The sequence below is a fragment of the Schistocerca serialis genome, chromosome 10 (genome assembly GCF_023864345.2).
Source record: "Schistocerca serialis cubense isolate TAMUIC-IGC-003099 chromosome 10, iqSchSeri2.2, whole genome shotgun sequence".
Lineage (NCBI taxonomy): Eukaryota > Metazoa > Arthropoda > Insecta > Orthoptera > Acrididae > Schistocerca > Schistocerca serialis.
Window position 1 is genome coordinate 147,549,134 of NC_064647.1, and position 14,463 is coordinate 147,563,596.

A 14,463-nucleotide genomic window follows, 5' to 3' on the forward strand; every position below is an offset into this window, starting at 1 on the left:
AACACATTGTGTAACCTTTGCATATGATTGGTTTTAGCCCATAAATTGTTGTGTATGAAGTGTGGATATGATATCAAAATTTTATTTAAAATGGAGAGGAGAATGATATCTATGTAGTTCTTAAGTTATCGGTTTTTATACCCGGCAGATGGTCATGTGCAACCTGCTGGTTTCTGTTGCTGTGCATTGTAAATAATGTGGTCATAACAATTGCCATATTTCATAAATGGTTCAACATATCAAAACAAGTTTTTTTGCAAATGATACCATGCAAAGAGGCACATTTATTGTATGATAAATATTTGAAACTTTTTTATTCACTGACATATGGAAGTAACTTGTCAGCAGCAGTGAAAAGGTCGATAGAATGGGATGTATAAACACATCAGTAGCACAGAAGGGAAACCCAGGAGGCATGTTTAAACATGTTCTCAGCACCTGAGGGGGCAGCAGCAGTGTGTGATGAGATAACCCAACCAAATCAGCTGAAGGACTAAGACAACAAGGGAAGCTATCAAAATATTATGGAAATCCCAATATTAACTTGGTTACAAACACAGGAATTGGGAGATAAATTTTGTTTTTTATATCTCTAATTCTTTGAGATATGGTGGGACTATGCTTGATATGCCTCATGTTATGTGACCATGTGCTGAACATCATACTTCTTGCAGATACATGTAGTTATTTAGCTGTCTGTATGTATATTCTCTGTTTGTAGGTACATGGCAGGAATACAAGGACTGTTTGAAAAGTATCCAACTTTTTTTGCGAACACCTGATGGATTTTAATCTAACAGAATTGCATGAGCTGACCTTGAACCTTTGTGCATATGGGTCAGTTTTTTCCTGCGTGTCAAGAGTGTCAGCTGGTGGCAAGCAGCAGTTGAGTGAGGTAGTATTTAGTGCTTGCACCAGTTTTTCGTTGCAAGTGAAATGATGGAATGACTGGAGCTTTGCTACTACATCAGATTTTGCTAGAAACTGAGTGACAGCCATGTGGAAACCATTCAGAAGGCTTTCGGTGTTGATGCTATGGACATCATACATATTAAGGAGTTGTACAACTAGTTTAAAGATGGCTGCACATTGGTGGAGAGCGAGTCAGGTCATTGCCAGTGTGAGCATCGAAGTGATACAGGAACGTCATATGACTATCAGAGAAATTGCGGAAGAGGTCAGCATCAGCACTTTTTCAGCACATAACATTGTGACTGAAGATTTGGCCGTGAACACAGTGTCGTTGAAATTCGTGCCAAAGCTGCTAACGACAGAGCAGAAACAACTTCAAGTTAAAGCCTCGCAGTACATGCTGGACTCCAGCAAACAGTGACCCCTACTTTGTGAACACCATTATCACTGGTGATGAGTCCTGCGTGTATGGGTATGATCCAGAAACCAAATCCCAGTCATCACAGTGGAAGCATTCCTCATCACTGACACCAAAGAAGGCTTGCCAAGTGTGCAACAATGTCAAAGTGACAGTGACTGCTTTCTTTGACTCCCGTCGTGTGGTACACTACGAGTACACACCTCAGGGTCAGTCACAGAAGAGTACTCCATGGATGTTCACTGTTGCCTACATGTTGCTGTGTGGCGCAAGAGACCAGACTGATTTGCAGTCAACACGAAATTGGCATCTCCGGCACGACAGTGCTCTAGTATTTTTCTCACACTTGATTCAGGCTTTTTTGGTGAAAAACCAGATTCCTATGCTTCAACAAGCTCCTTATTCTCCTGATATGGCCCTCTGCGACTTCTGCCTGGTCCTCAAACTCGAGAGGCCATTGAAAGGAATGTGATTTCAGATGAGATGACATTATGGCAGCAGCAACAGAGACTTAAACTCCGTTTGAAGGAGGCTTTTTCGGCGTGCCCCCAACAGTGGCGGCACCAGTGGGAGAGGTGTGTGTGGTCCCAAGGGAACTACTTTGAGGGTGATTAGTTGTCAGACACTCCAGGTAAGCCAGCTTTTTCCTGGCCAAAGGTCTCATACTTTTCTAACAGATGTCTTATTATTGGCATCCACACACTGTGGCAATTTGTTTGACTCTGTAGGATAACAGTATCAGAATAGTTGTTCCTTTTTTGTTGTTACAGCATCAACAAAAGAGGCTTGTTTCACTAGATGCTATCGAGGATTGTGAGATTCGGTAATCCATATATTAAATTAGATTTTGATGTATTTATGACTATACATCCTACTTAGGCATTTTCATTTCTTTCTTCCTGGTGCATAACCTCTGTTTCCGAGTGGTTATTATTTTTGGTGACATATGTTTCGTATTAATTAGCCAACTAGTTCCTCAATATAGTCTTTGACCTTGCAGTATTTTGTAGTTAAAAAAGTACTGGAACATTACTTATGATGATAAAAACACTTCAACATGTAAAGATAATTTAGCACACTAATCTGATCCAAACAACAAAATTATTGTTATTTTATTTATGCTGACTTGCATCAGTTCGATCATATGTCAGAGAATCTCTCCAGTGGTGCCCTTTCGTGGTTGCCGGCTGTCAGCTAAATGTGTCCCTCCGACAGGCTGGTGACAGTCTGCTCTCGACGAAGTGTTGCTGCAGTCCCTGCTGGTTCGACTGAAACACACAAAAGTAAACATTTTGTAACTATTTCACAAAATCAGAATAGATAAAAATCCTTAATTATGTTTCAAAAACAAAAGTTTAACTTACACAAACAATTCTGTTACCTTACAGCTATTAACAATAATTTACCGGCTGTTTCCACAGTCGACAGCTCTTCCGACCTACGAAGAGGCGGTGCGTGGGTGCGATCGCAGCATGGCTGGCGTCGGTGGCACGGTGGGGGGCGGAGGCACCTCCCTGAGTGCGGGTGGCGGCCAGGGCCACCGCGGCCACGGGCGCGGCCACTGGGCGGGCCTGGGGTCGGGCCGCCGGCCGGTGCACGTGACACGCCAGTCCTCCAGGTGAACGGCCCGACAGTCGGCTCTGCTGTGCTCTGTACTGCCAGCCCCACTCTAGCTGGCGGGCTTTTCACTGATTTATGTGGCCTCGAGGTCTTAGACACAGTGTTAACTGATTCTACCGTCACTACTGCTTCTTATTTGTGCTTATTTGTGTTTTCTTGGCATATTGACTGATCCATTAGATTTCAGGTGCGTAGCTCCAGAAACTCTATTTCTTCAACTGATGTTTAGGCCACACACCTTTCAGGTGAAGAAATGGGAGTTGTTATGGAAGATGTAGGGGATTCAGTCTCAGAATCAGAATTTAACGGCACTTTGGAATACCTGAGGTCAAATTAAGCAGAAGGAATAGGTAACATTCTGTGGAATTTCTAAAATCATTTGGGCCACTGACACCCAAATGCCTATTCAATCTGGTGTTGTAACAGCCCCCCCCCCCCCCTTCCCCTCTCCTGTCACTTTCAAAGGAAACCACAGCAAGGTGATTTGTAGTACCGAACACTCATCCATTGATTGACAACAGTAGTACTGTGATACAACTAGACTTGTGATTCTTATTAATACTTTTTCATCACACAATTCCATATTGTGCTGCTAAATGGTTGCTTGTGAGAAAAGCAACTTACCTCCAAATGTTTAAAAGGTTATGGTACAGAGAGTGATTATAACATTGAACACATAGAGTGCCAGTGCAAGATAACAGTTTGCGAAAGTTCACACGAGAGAACTTGTGCACAGTAATAGTTGCCACATATATACTCTGCATCGTTGACACAGCCAGTTACTTCCCACATTGTTTAGACAGATGAATATGCTCCCCTGTGCTATTTGATGATTACGGAGATTAAGCTATGGATCTAACAGTGTGTAGAAACAGTGAGACTAGACGTATATCATGAGACTTTCAGAATAAAATATCCTCCACACAGTTGCAAAGATAGCAAGAGCAGTGTGAGAACTATCATAGAATAAACTTTTCAGCTTATTCATCTCAATTGCTGACAAGAAAAATTTATGGAAGAAAAGAAAAGCCGGCTGAGAGGCAGTTTGGGCAGTGCCATTGGTTATGGAAGCAAGCCTTAAGAAAAATCAAGACACTTCATAGGATTTGTTTACCTAGAGCAAGTATTGATAATGTGAAATTGTGTAAAAATTCGAAATTATCTGGAAAGTAGGTGTAAGCTATAGGGAAAGACAGGTAATGTACAGTACGTATGGGATAGGGAAAATGTCATCATACTGATCAGTACTGTAAAACTTCCTATCCAACAAGAGAAACCACAGCCTAGGAGAGTGGTGTCAAAAGAACAAAGCAGGCCATCAACCAACATATGAAGTAGTTCTGGCTCTACAGAAAACACTGACAAAAGGAAGGACAGGGTGATAGATTATGTGTTAAAGCATCAGGTAGTATCTTCCATGGCACTTGAGGGATATGGAAAGGGTAAACATTGTAGGGGAAGATAGACTGGAATATATCCAACAAATATTGAGGATGTTGAGTGGAAGTGCTACTCTGAGACGGTCAGCACAGGAGAGGAAGTTGTGGTGAGCCACATCAAATCAGTCAGAAGATTGATGACTCAAAAGTCTTTCATCCATTTTATAAGTGGAACTACATCTCTCTCTCTCTCTCTCTCTCTCTCTCTCTCTCTCTCTCTCTGCGGATTGTTTGAAATCCAACCCATTAAGGAGTCATCGCTCTTCTCAGTCAAATATCCCAGTACGTTAGGAGTGGGTTAGAGGCAATCTCAGTGGGGAATATTTGAGAAAGGATCAGTATCCACCTGGTAACCAGCTCTGTCATTATGAGGTATTGATACAATTTTTATTTATTCCCAGGACAGTCTCGTACATTGTTCTAGTTAAAAATCAAAATTATATATGTATATATACAAGTAATGTGTCTGTGCAAGCACTCGCATCTCTCGTTGTAAACCTAAGCACCGCACCACTGCACTTGGAGCCAAAGAATACGCAAGATCCAGAGAAGTTTGACAACAAAGAACTTGGTATAAATAAAATCTGCTGTTAAACACTCAATCTGTGCTGGGATATCAATGTGTCAATAGGAGCTTTACTGCAGTGACATAATTGCGAAGTGATCAAAGAAAGCACCAGATTTCATGTTCCCAGAAAATGGGTATTCTTAAAACTTTGATTCACAGAGCACATACCATTGCTGGCTAGGTAAGTCTCCAGGATGAGCTTTTACATTAACAAGAGTTTTGAAAATGTGTACTCTGCACAATATATACACAAGGTGCTACAGATGAAACCTAAAGTGGGTGAAAGAAATGAGGAAGAGGAAGTAGAGAGATTTAAATGCATGGCTTTCTTGCCATAACTGGAAGTCTGTCATCAGAAATAGGTTGAATCCTCACAGAGTATAAAGTTAAAATGATCGTCCATTCCATAGAAGACAGTGGCACTTTCAAGTCATACCGAGGAGGACTCTATGCTCTCCAAGGCTGAGGTTTGCGAGTTCCCTGCAAAAGTGGCCTTTTATACGTGATGCACAGAACACTGAAAGTACAGCTGGCTCACCAATAAACTGGCTGTGGTATAGATTCTACCTGATAAGACTGTGGGACTTGGTGGTAAAGGAATCAGTGGAAATTCATTTAGCAAAGGATTTAATCGATAGGTACAGTGGTTAAAGCCTTGACGAAGCACGGAATTCTGAGCTTTCTATCATAAAATCGCAGAGACGTCACTGCTGTGCAGTTCTTATTGACGTGTCAGTATCCTGACAAGTATTGAGTGTCTGACCACAGATTCAGTTTGTACAGAGTTTGTTGCCACCAAATAACACCTTTGTCCTTCATATATCTCTGGCCACACAATCAGTGGTGCGGCACTAGAATTTAAAAAGATGGTTGCAAGAGCTGTCATTGCAGTCTCTCGACTCGCTCAGAAAATAGTCAGTTGAAGAAATGGAGTTTCTGCAGATGCATGCGTAAAATGTAATTGATCAGGTGCAAAATTTCTAAGTGATAAAGCATAAAATTGATGTTCCACAGCATTTATTTATTTAGTTAGTTAACCTTTTTTAAGGTTTAATTCATTGTACAGTAGTTCAGCCAAATTGCACAAAATATTTTTGAATTATATACACAAACCATTGTCATGAATATGTTGTCTGTGTGTGAAAATTGTACCTAAATGTCTACAGTAGTTCCTGAGATTAACCTTCACATACAAACAGAAAAATTCGGTGGAGGTCTCTTAATTTTGTAATAAGTACAGATATGGAAGTTGATGCAGAAAGAGAGAGAGAGAGAGAGAGAGAGAGAGAGAGAGAGAGAGAGAGAGAGATACCATTGGTCATTGTAACATAATATGAAAAGTGAAATGTATATATAACAAAATGACTAAATATATTAACAATTTGGAACATTTTGATATACAAGGCAAATTGGTACGATAGAGTAGATCATGCAGTGGGATGAGTTGGAGAAATGCGCGGTTTAAGTGAAGTGTAGCTGAGAGGAATTGTTCAGCTGAGCTTAATCATTTAATAGGACTGTGTGCCAGGTGTTTATTGATCTCCATAGCTCTTTTTGATAAGCGGGGAACATGGGACTGCAGCTGGTGGCAGTGACCTCCACTCAGTACACGCTCAGTAAATGTGGACTTGGAATTCTGCAACCTCCTGCACAATTACAAAAATTATATCTCCTCCCCCCCCCCCCAATCTGTAACATAGTGTTGAGAGACCCGTAATCCTTTTTTGTCTGATTAGATCACAGAGGTTCTCTTTATTTTATATGACCGGCTTCTATTCTCTTTTAAAATCATCAGTTCTGCAGTAAAAAAGATAGAATGAACATTCAGAGAATTTATATAACTCGGGTGTGTTAAAAATCTCATATATACATTAAAATATGCCTGTTGCAATACTAATTGAGCAAGTATACCTTGTAGCCTGTACTGCTAAACTAAAGCTCTTTTGTTTGTGATAACGAAAAGAGGGTGATAAATTTACTTGATTGTCTATGAGCTTCACATCATAATCAAATCCACTCATGCTCATTACAGGAAACAGAACTGTAAAATTAGTATGCAGACTTTGCATGCTGCAGTTGTTAGTCATTTCCAACTTAAGGATGTATTTGAAGAATTAGAAATGTAGTCTGCAAAAAGGAAAGAGCCAGACAAGATAATTTGGCAATCAAAATGAGTTAGATTACAACATTTACAGTTATATTTAAAAGTAAATGCCTGGTGTTTTTGTAAAGATTCTACACACACACACACACACACACACACACAGGATTCAACCTGGTAGAATTTTGCGCAGAGCATTGACGCTTGGTTTAAGAATCATGAGAGAAGGTTGTATACATTGAAGAGGCCTGGAGACACTGGAAGGTTTCACATAGATTGTATAATGGTAAGACAGAGATTTTGGAACCAGGTTTTAAATTGTAAGACATTCCCAGGGGCAGATGTGGACTCTGACTATAATTTATTGGTTATGAACTGTAGATTAAAACTGAAGAAACTGCAAAAAGGTGGGAATTTAAGGAGGTGGGACCTGGATAAATGAAAGAACCAGAGGTTGTGGAGTGTTTCAGACACAGCGTTAGGGAACAACTGACAAATACAGGGGAAAGAAATAGAGTAGAAAAAGAATGGGTAGCTTTGAGAGATGGAATAGTGAAGGCAGCAGAGGCTCAAGTAGGTATAAAGACGAGGGCTAGTAGAAATCCTTGGGTAACAGAAGAGATATTGAACTCAATTGATAAAAGGAGAAAATATAAAAATACAGTAAATGAAGCAGGCAAAAAGGAGAATACAAACGTCTCAAAAATGAGATCGACAGGAAGTGCAAGATGGCTAAGCAAGGATGGCTAGAGGATAAATGTAAGGATGGCTAGAGGATAAATGTAAGGATGTAGAGGCGTATATCACTAGGGATGAGATAGATACTGCCTACAGGAAAATTAAAGAGACCTTTGGAGAAAAGAGAACAACATGTAGGAATATTAGGGGCTCAGATGGAAAACCAGCCCTAAGCAAAGAAGGGAAAGCAGAAAAGTGGAAGGAGTACATACAGCGTCTATACAAGGGCAATGTTATGGAACTGGAAAAGGACGTAGATGAAGATGAAGATGAGATGGGAGATATGATACTGCGTGAAGAATTTGACAGAGCACAGAAAGACCTAAGTCGATACAAGGTCCCGGGAGTAGACATTCCATTAGAACTACTGATAGCCTTGGGAGAGCCAGTCCTGACAGAACTCTTCCATCTGGTGAACAAGATGTATGAGACAGGTGAAATACCCTCAGACTTCAAGAAGAATATAATAATTCCAATCCCAAAGAAAGCAGGTGTTGACAGGTGTGAAAATTACTGAACTATCAGTTTAGTAAGTCACGGTTGCAAAATACTAACACGAATTCTTTACTGGCGAATGGAAAAACTGGTAGAAGTCAACCTTAATTAAGATCAGTTTGGATTCTGTAGAAATGTTGGAACACGCGAGACAATAATGACCCCAAGAGTTTTCTTAGAAGATAGATTAAGGAAGGGGAAACCTACTTTTCTAGCATTTGTAGACTTAGATAAAGCTTTTGACAGTGTTAACTGGAATACTCTCTTTAAAATTCTGAATGTGGCAGGGGTAAAATACAGGGAGCGAAAGGCTATTTACAGTTTGTGCAAAAACCAGATGGCAGTTACAAAGTGTGTCGGGCGGCACGAATAGCAAGCTGTAGTTGAGAAGGGAGAAGAAAGGGTTGTAGCCTATCCCCAATGCTGTTCATCTTTATATTGAGCAAGCAGTAGAGGGAACAATAGAAAAATTTTGAGTAGGAATTAAAATCCATGGAGAAGAAATAAAAACCTTGAAATTTGCCGATGACATTGTAATTCTGTCAGAGACAGCAAGGACCTGGAAAAGCAGTTGAATGGAATGAACAGTGTCTTAAAAGGAGGATATAAGATGAACATCAACAAAAGAAAAACGATGATAATGGAATGTAGTCAAATTAAATCAGATGATTCTGAGGGATTTAGACTAGGAAATGAGACACTTAAAATGAATTTTGATGTTTGGGGAGCAAAATGATGTTTGAAGTAGAGAAGATATAAAATGTAGACTGGCTATGGCAAGGAAAGCATTTCCGAAGAAGAGAAATTTGTTAACATTGTGTATCGATTTAGGTGTCAGGAAGTCTTCTTCTGAAAGTATTTGCATGCAGTGTAGCCAGGTATGGCAGTGAAACATGGACGATAAATAGTTTGGACAAGAAGAGAATAGAAGCTTTCGAAACGTGGTGTTACAGAAGTATGCTGAAGATTAGCTGGTACTAACTAATGAGGAGTCACTGAGTAGAATTGGGGAGAAGAGGAATTTGTGGCGCAACTTGACAAGAAGAAGGGATCAGTTGGTGCAGCATGTTCTGAAGCCCGGAGCGTAAAAATTGTAGAGGGAGACCAAGGGATGAATACACTAAGTAGATTCAGAAGGATGTTGGCTGCAGTAGGTGCTTGGAGATGAAGTTTGCACAGGATAGAGTAGCATGGAGAGCTGCATCAAACCAGTCTCTGGACTGAAGACCACAACAACAGAAGTAATAGTCAGTTTGAGTGTATTAGTACTAATTATAATTTTCTGTTGATTTACTGTAGCAGTCTGCAGCAGATTAGTCTGCTTCTTAATGTGTAACTTAACTCATTCCTAACCCATGAAGGTTCTCCTTCATGATGGGATTTGTGTAACACAAAATGTGAAAGAATGAAAAGGAAGCGCAGGGAAGCTGCAAAAAGAAAATGGTCATGACACTTGTTTAATGAGTTATATTGTGAAAAATAAAATTGTTTGAGTCATAAAACAGCTACACACACAGCCGGAGGGAGGGGGGGGGGGGGGGGGAGAGAGAGAGAGAGAGAGAGAGAGAGAGAGAGAGAGAGAGAGAGAGTGTGTGTGTGTGTGTACTGGACACTCCCAGGAATTGCAGACAGGTGGTGCTACTCCTGGAGTTGTACTGATTTCTATGTCAGTTGAACAGCTTTCAAAATGTCTTTATGTGTTCACTGATTTTGTACTGTGGAAAATATTCTGGATAATCCATGAACTTGATTCTGTATACAGGTTTAGCCTAAATGATTCATTGGGTCTTGAAGCACTGTTTATTTACAAGTATTCAACGTATAAAGAAGAGTGATACATGAAAAGATACACACTCATCAAGTTTCTGGTACAGTCTACAAATGTTCAGTGTGTGCACCCTTAGTCACACGGTATATATCCAAACGGTAATCAAGTTCCATTACACATCCAGTTGCACATTTCCGTCAGTATCTGTCACAGCAGCAGTGATGTTTTCCTGCAGTTCTTTCAATGTTGTTGGCATTAGGGGTACGTAAACCCCACAGGAAGGAACTCGGCACAGAGGAGCATCACCCAGACCACCGCACTCTGTCCACATATGTGGCAGTTCTCTGCTGAGAAAGGCCAGGCAGTTGTGCTCCAGTGATGTGAAGCCCTGTCCTATTGAAAGCTGAGGACTCAGCTGGCACTTTGAAAGTTGAGAGCTCAGCTATCAGTTGTGGCAACGACAGCAACTGCAGCATATCCAGGTACACGGAACCTGCCAGTCTCTTCTCGATGAAGAAAAAGGGACTGTATGCCTTTGTCTTGGATATGGCATAGAGGATATATACTCAGATAAATCCCCTTCCAACTCCGCACAGACATGCGGCAGTTCAGTTTCCTATGCTCTCGCACTGTGACGATTCACATTTCTCGACAGACAGAAAATTGCCTCATCACTGAATATCTACGTCTCCACGAAGTTGCTGTTGTCATTATCATCTTGATCTTTGATTGCTTTCTGTGTTCTCACCTGATGGTCATTGACTCCAACTGGTGGGCATAATCATCTGGATTCAGGTGTTATAACATTTGCAAATGGTAGATTTGAAATGCAGACACCGCTGTACAACACTTCACACTGCATGTGTAGTTCATGGCTTATACGAACGGGATGATTTATGGGGGGATCCGTACAAAGCTGTGGTTTACACACTCCACAATTTCCTCTGAGACATGCAGTCGCCCTGTGCTTTTCCCTTTACACGGACAGACAACCAGTATCACAAAACTGATGAAACCAACACAAATGTTCCGGTGACCAGGTGCAGCTTTTCTGTATTTGCATTTGCATATTATAATTATTAGATTACAGATGTTATATCTGCTATGTTAGTACTTTATAGCAATATTTAGAGGATGCAATCATTCATTGGTTACCATCTGTGCTAGAAAGAGATGGCAATTTTCCTACAGTATGCTCTCTGTAGTAAGAGCCAGTACCTGTATTACTAATTTTCAGTCAACTACAGTTCCACTTGGCTTTCGGATATTGTTTATGCGTTCAGTTGATGATGTTCATTATCACTGATATAATTAGTGAATACCACTAACTAGAAGAAAACATTTTTAAGAATAAAGTTTTGAACAGTGTGCAGACAGACATTTTGCAAGTAATTTTTACATTTATGTTTTTAATAGTTGCACCAGCTTTTAAATAAGATCTGGGGAAAAAGAAACACTAGTCACAAACTGATATTCAGATTGCAATAGTGTCTTGGGTTTTGTGTTATGAAGGATAGCAGCAGGAAATAAATCACCTCCCTAGCATATTCAAAATTGTCAACATTTATCAAACAGTGGAAAATCATGTGAAATGGTTATATTCCTACACACCACATAGACAAGGTGTTGAATGGAAGGCAGGCACATTGAAAGTAGAGTGCTCTCTCTCTCTCTCTCTCTCTCTCTCTCTCTCTCTCTCTCTGTCTCGCTCGCTCGCACGCACACTCACACGGCCACAGTCATATTCAGGTGCAGCACATTACCCTCCTAACCTCCTCCCCCTCCCTCCACATCCCTCTTTTGTACTGCACTACCCAATTCTTTCAATGTGACTGTCTGCCATCGCCTCTTCTGTTTGATGGGTAGCAATCTATTTCATAATATCAATATTTAGCAATCTTCACATCATGACGAATGCTCCTTTTTGACCTTTCTGCAGCACGTCCCACACAGCCTCCCTGAGGAGCGGTTCTGCAGCCGGCGACTCTATGGGCTCTACAGACACCATGACACCGAGCGAAGTTTCAACAACTGTGACACTAGACACAGTGTCATCACACACGTGCAGTAGTGGCGTCAGTGGCAGCGGCAGCGGTAGTGGCGGAGCAGCGAGCTGCCGTGCTATCTGTGGCAGCCTCGCCTCGTTTGACACCAGCTCCGCACTCAATACTGAAGGTCAGTGATGGCAGGAGAACGAAGTGTACAGCAGTATGTAAATGTAAGATTATAAAAATAAGAACGTCGAAAGTAAGAAAAAATTGGTCTACCGGATGAGGCATGACACTGAATCCGTGTATCATCGCTTCTCAACAGTGGCCTCTGTTCGATGAGAAAGAAAACCCAAAAGTACGAGGGCTATCCACAAAGTACATTACGTTTTCGTTTGTGTCCATTAGGGGCGGGGCTAGTGCAGCCATCTTGGTGTCATGGCATTCTGCCGCTCAGTCGGCATCCTGCTGTGCTAGTGAGAGGTTCGTGCTGTACTCCGTTGAGTTACTGTGACAGTTTCAAATGTCAGCGTTAATTGAAGATGCCGCGAAGTGTGGAGTGCGTGCTGTAATAAGGTTTCTGACTGCAAAAAACTGTACACAGAAATCTATCGGCAGCTTTGTGAAGTGTATGGGGACAACATAATCACTGAAGGTGGAGTGCGTCAATGAGTCATAAAATTTAAGAATGGCCAAACTAACATCATTCACGACGAAGAGCGAAGTGGAAGACCCAGCATTGTGACTGCCGAACTTGTCGAAAAAGTCGATGCCGCGGTCCGTGAAAACCGTAATTTCACGATAACGGAACTCTCTATGAGTTTTCCACAAATTTCACGAAGTTTGTTGCACGAAATCATTACGGAAAAGCTTGGTTACCACAAGTTTTGTGCAAGATGGATACCAAAAATCTTGACAGAGATTCACAAAAATCAGCGAATGGCTGCAGCATTAACGTTTTTGGACGCTTACGAGAAAGATGGCGACTCATTACTCGATCGCATCGTTACTGGTGACGAAATATGGGTTAAGCATGTGAACTGCGAGACAAAATTGCAGTCAATGCAGTGGGGCACACAAATTCCCTCCAAAAACCAAAGAAATGCATGCAGACAATGTCGGCAGGGAAGGTGATGGCGACTGTCTTTTGGGACAGAAAAGGTGTGATTTTTGTGGATTTCCTGGAAAGAGGCACTACAATAAACTCTCAAAGGTATTGGCAAACTCTGCACAACCTCAGAAGAGCAATACAAAACAAGCGCAGGGGAAAGTTGGGCTCAAAGATCTTGCTGATTCATGACAACGCCCGGGCCCACACGGCAAATGCAACTCGTGAAGTTCTCGAATCTTTTAAGTGGGAGTTGTTTCCTCATCCGCCGTACAGTCCCGACCTGGCACCGAGTGACTTCCACTTATTCCCAGCAATGAAGAAGTGGTTGGCTATGCAGTGTTTTGATGATGACGCACAGCTTCAAGAAGAGGTAACCACGTGGTTGAAGGTGCAGGCGGCCGAATTTTACGACGAAGGAATTTCCGAGCTCGTCCATTGCTACGATAAGTGCCTTAATTTAAATGGCAACTATGTAGAAAAGTAGTATTTAAGTGTGGCTTTCATCTGTATATAATAAAAAAAATTTCCAATACTTTATTTATTTTTGATTCCAAAACGTAATGTACTTTGTGGATAGCCCTCGTATCTTTAGGTATGCTGTATCCGCTGATGGGGAGGATGTTGATGACTTCCAAGTACTCCTAGACATTTTCCAGAGAATTTGGACGCCCGAGTGTTCTTTAAACTGGAAACCTATGCGTGCAGTCCTATGAATGTGCGTGTTGTCATGTGGGAAAATGGGGCTGTCCACATTCTATTCATAAAGATGTAGGAACAAAGGGCAACACTTGGTCATTGAAACTGTTGAAATAAGCATCCAGGTTGACACTTGTGGTAACCTTAATGAGTGTGCCCAAGGGAAGCTACAGAAAACATCGCATGATCGCCTCCAACCTGACGCTCACCCTCCACAGACTGCCAATTAAATGCGGTTGCACTGTCTGGAAAGAAGTGATCTTGGCATTCGTTCTGTGTTTTATTTGGCATTGATGATGCATCACAAGTGTTTCCAGTTTGTTTAGGACCTATTTGTGACCACTGTTCTTATGTCATGTTACATTACTGCAAGTGGTTCCTTGTAGACTCGTCAGAGACACTATGTTGATACACCAACAAATTTGGAACTTCATTAACATTGTGATTGTGGCCACACTGAAACACGATAACACCTTTCTCTATAGAAGATTGCTTCATCAGAGAGAACACTTTCTAGATAGGTGGGGTTTTGTTCAATCCAGTCAAACAGCTCAACAGCAAAGTTGTGACAAAGCTGCAAGTTTCTTCGCTTCAGTGTTCGCTCAGTTT

The 14,463-nt window shown here is 41.3% G+C and overlaps 1 protein-coding gene across 1 annotated transcript in view; it reads left to right on the plus strand.

The window, feature by feature from the left end:
• The window catches only part of LOC126424870 (sushi, von Willebrand factor type A, EGF and pentraxin domain-containing protein 1-like), a 123,941-nt gene that overhangs the window by 100,258 nt on the left and 9,220 nt on the right, over positions 1-14,463 (plus strand). The window contains exons 9-10 of the mRNA XM_050087699.1: positions 2,752-2,948; positions 11,999-12,234. Coding sequence (XP_049943656.1) covers positions 2,752-2,948; positions 11,999-12,234 — 433 coding nt within the window. The remainder of the gene's footprint in view (positions 1-2,751; positions 2,949-11,998; positions 12,235-14,463) is intronic.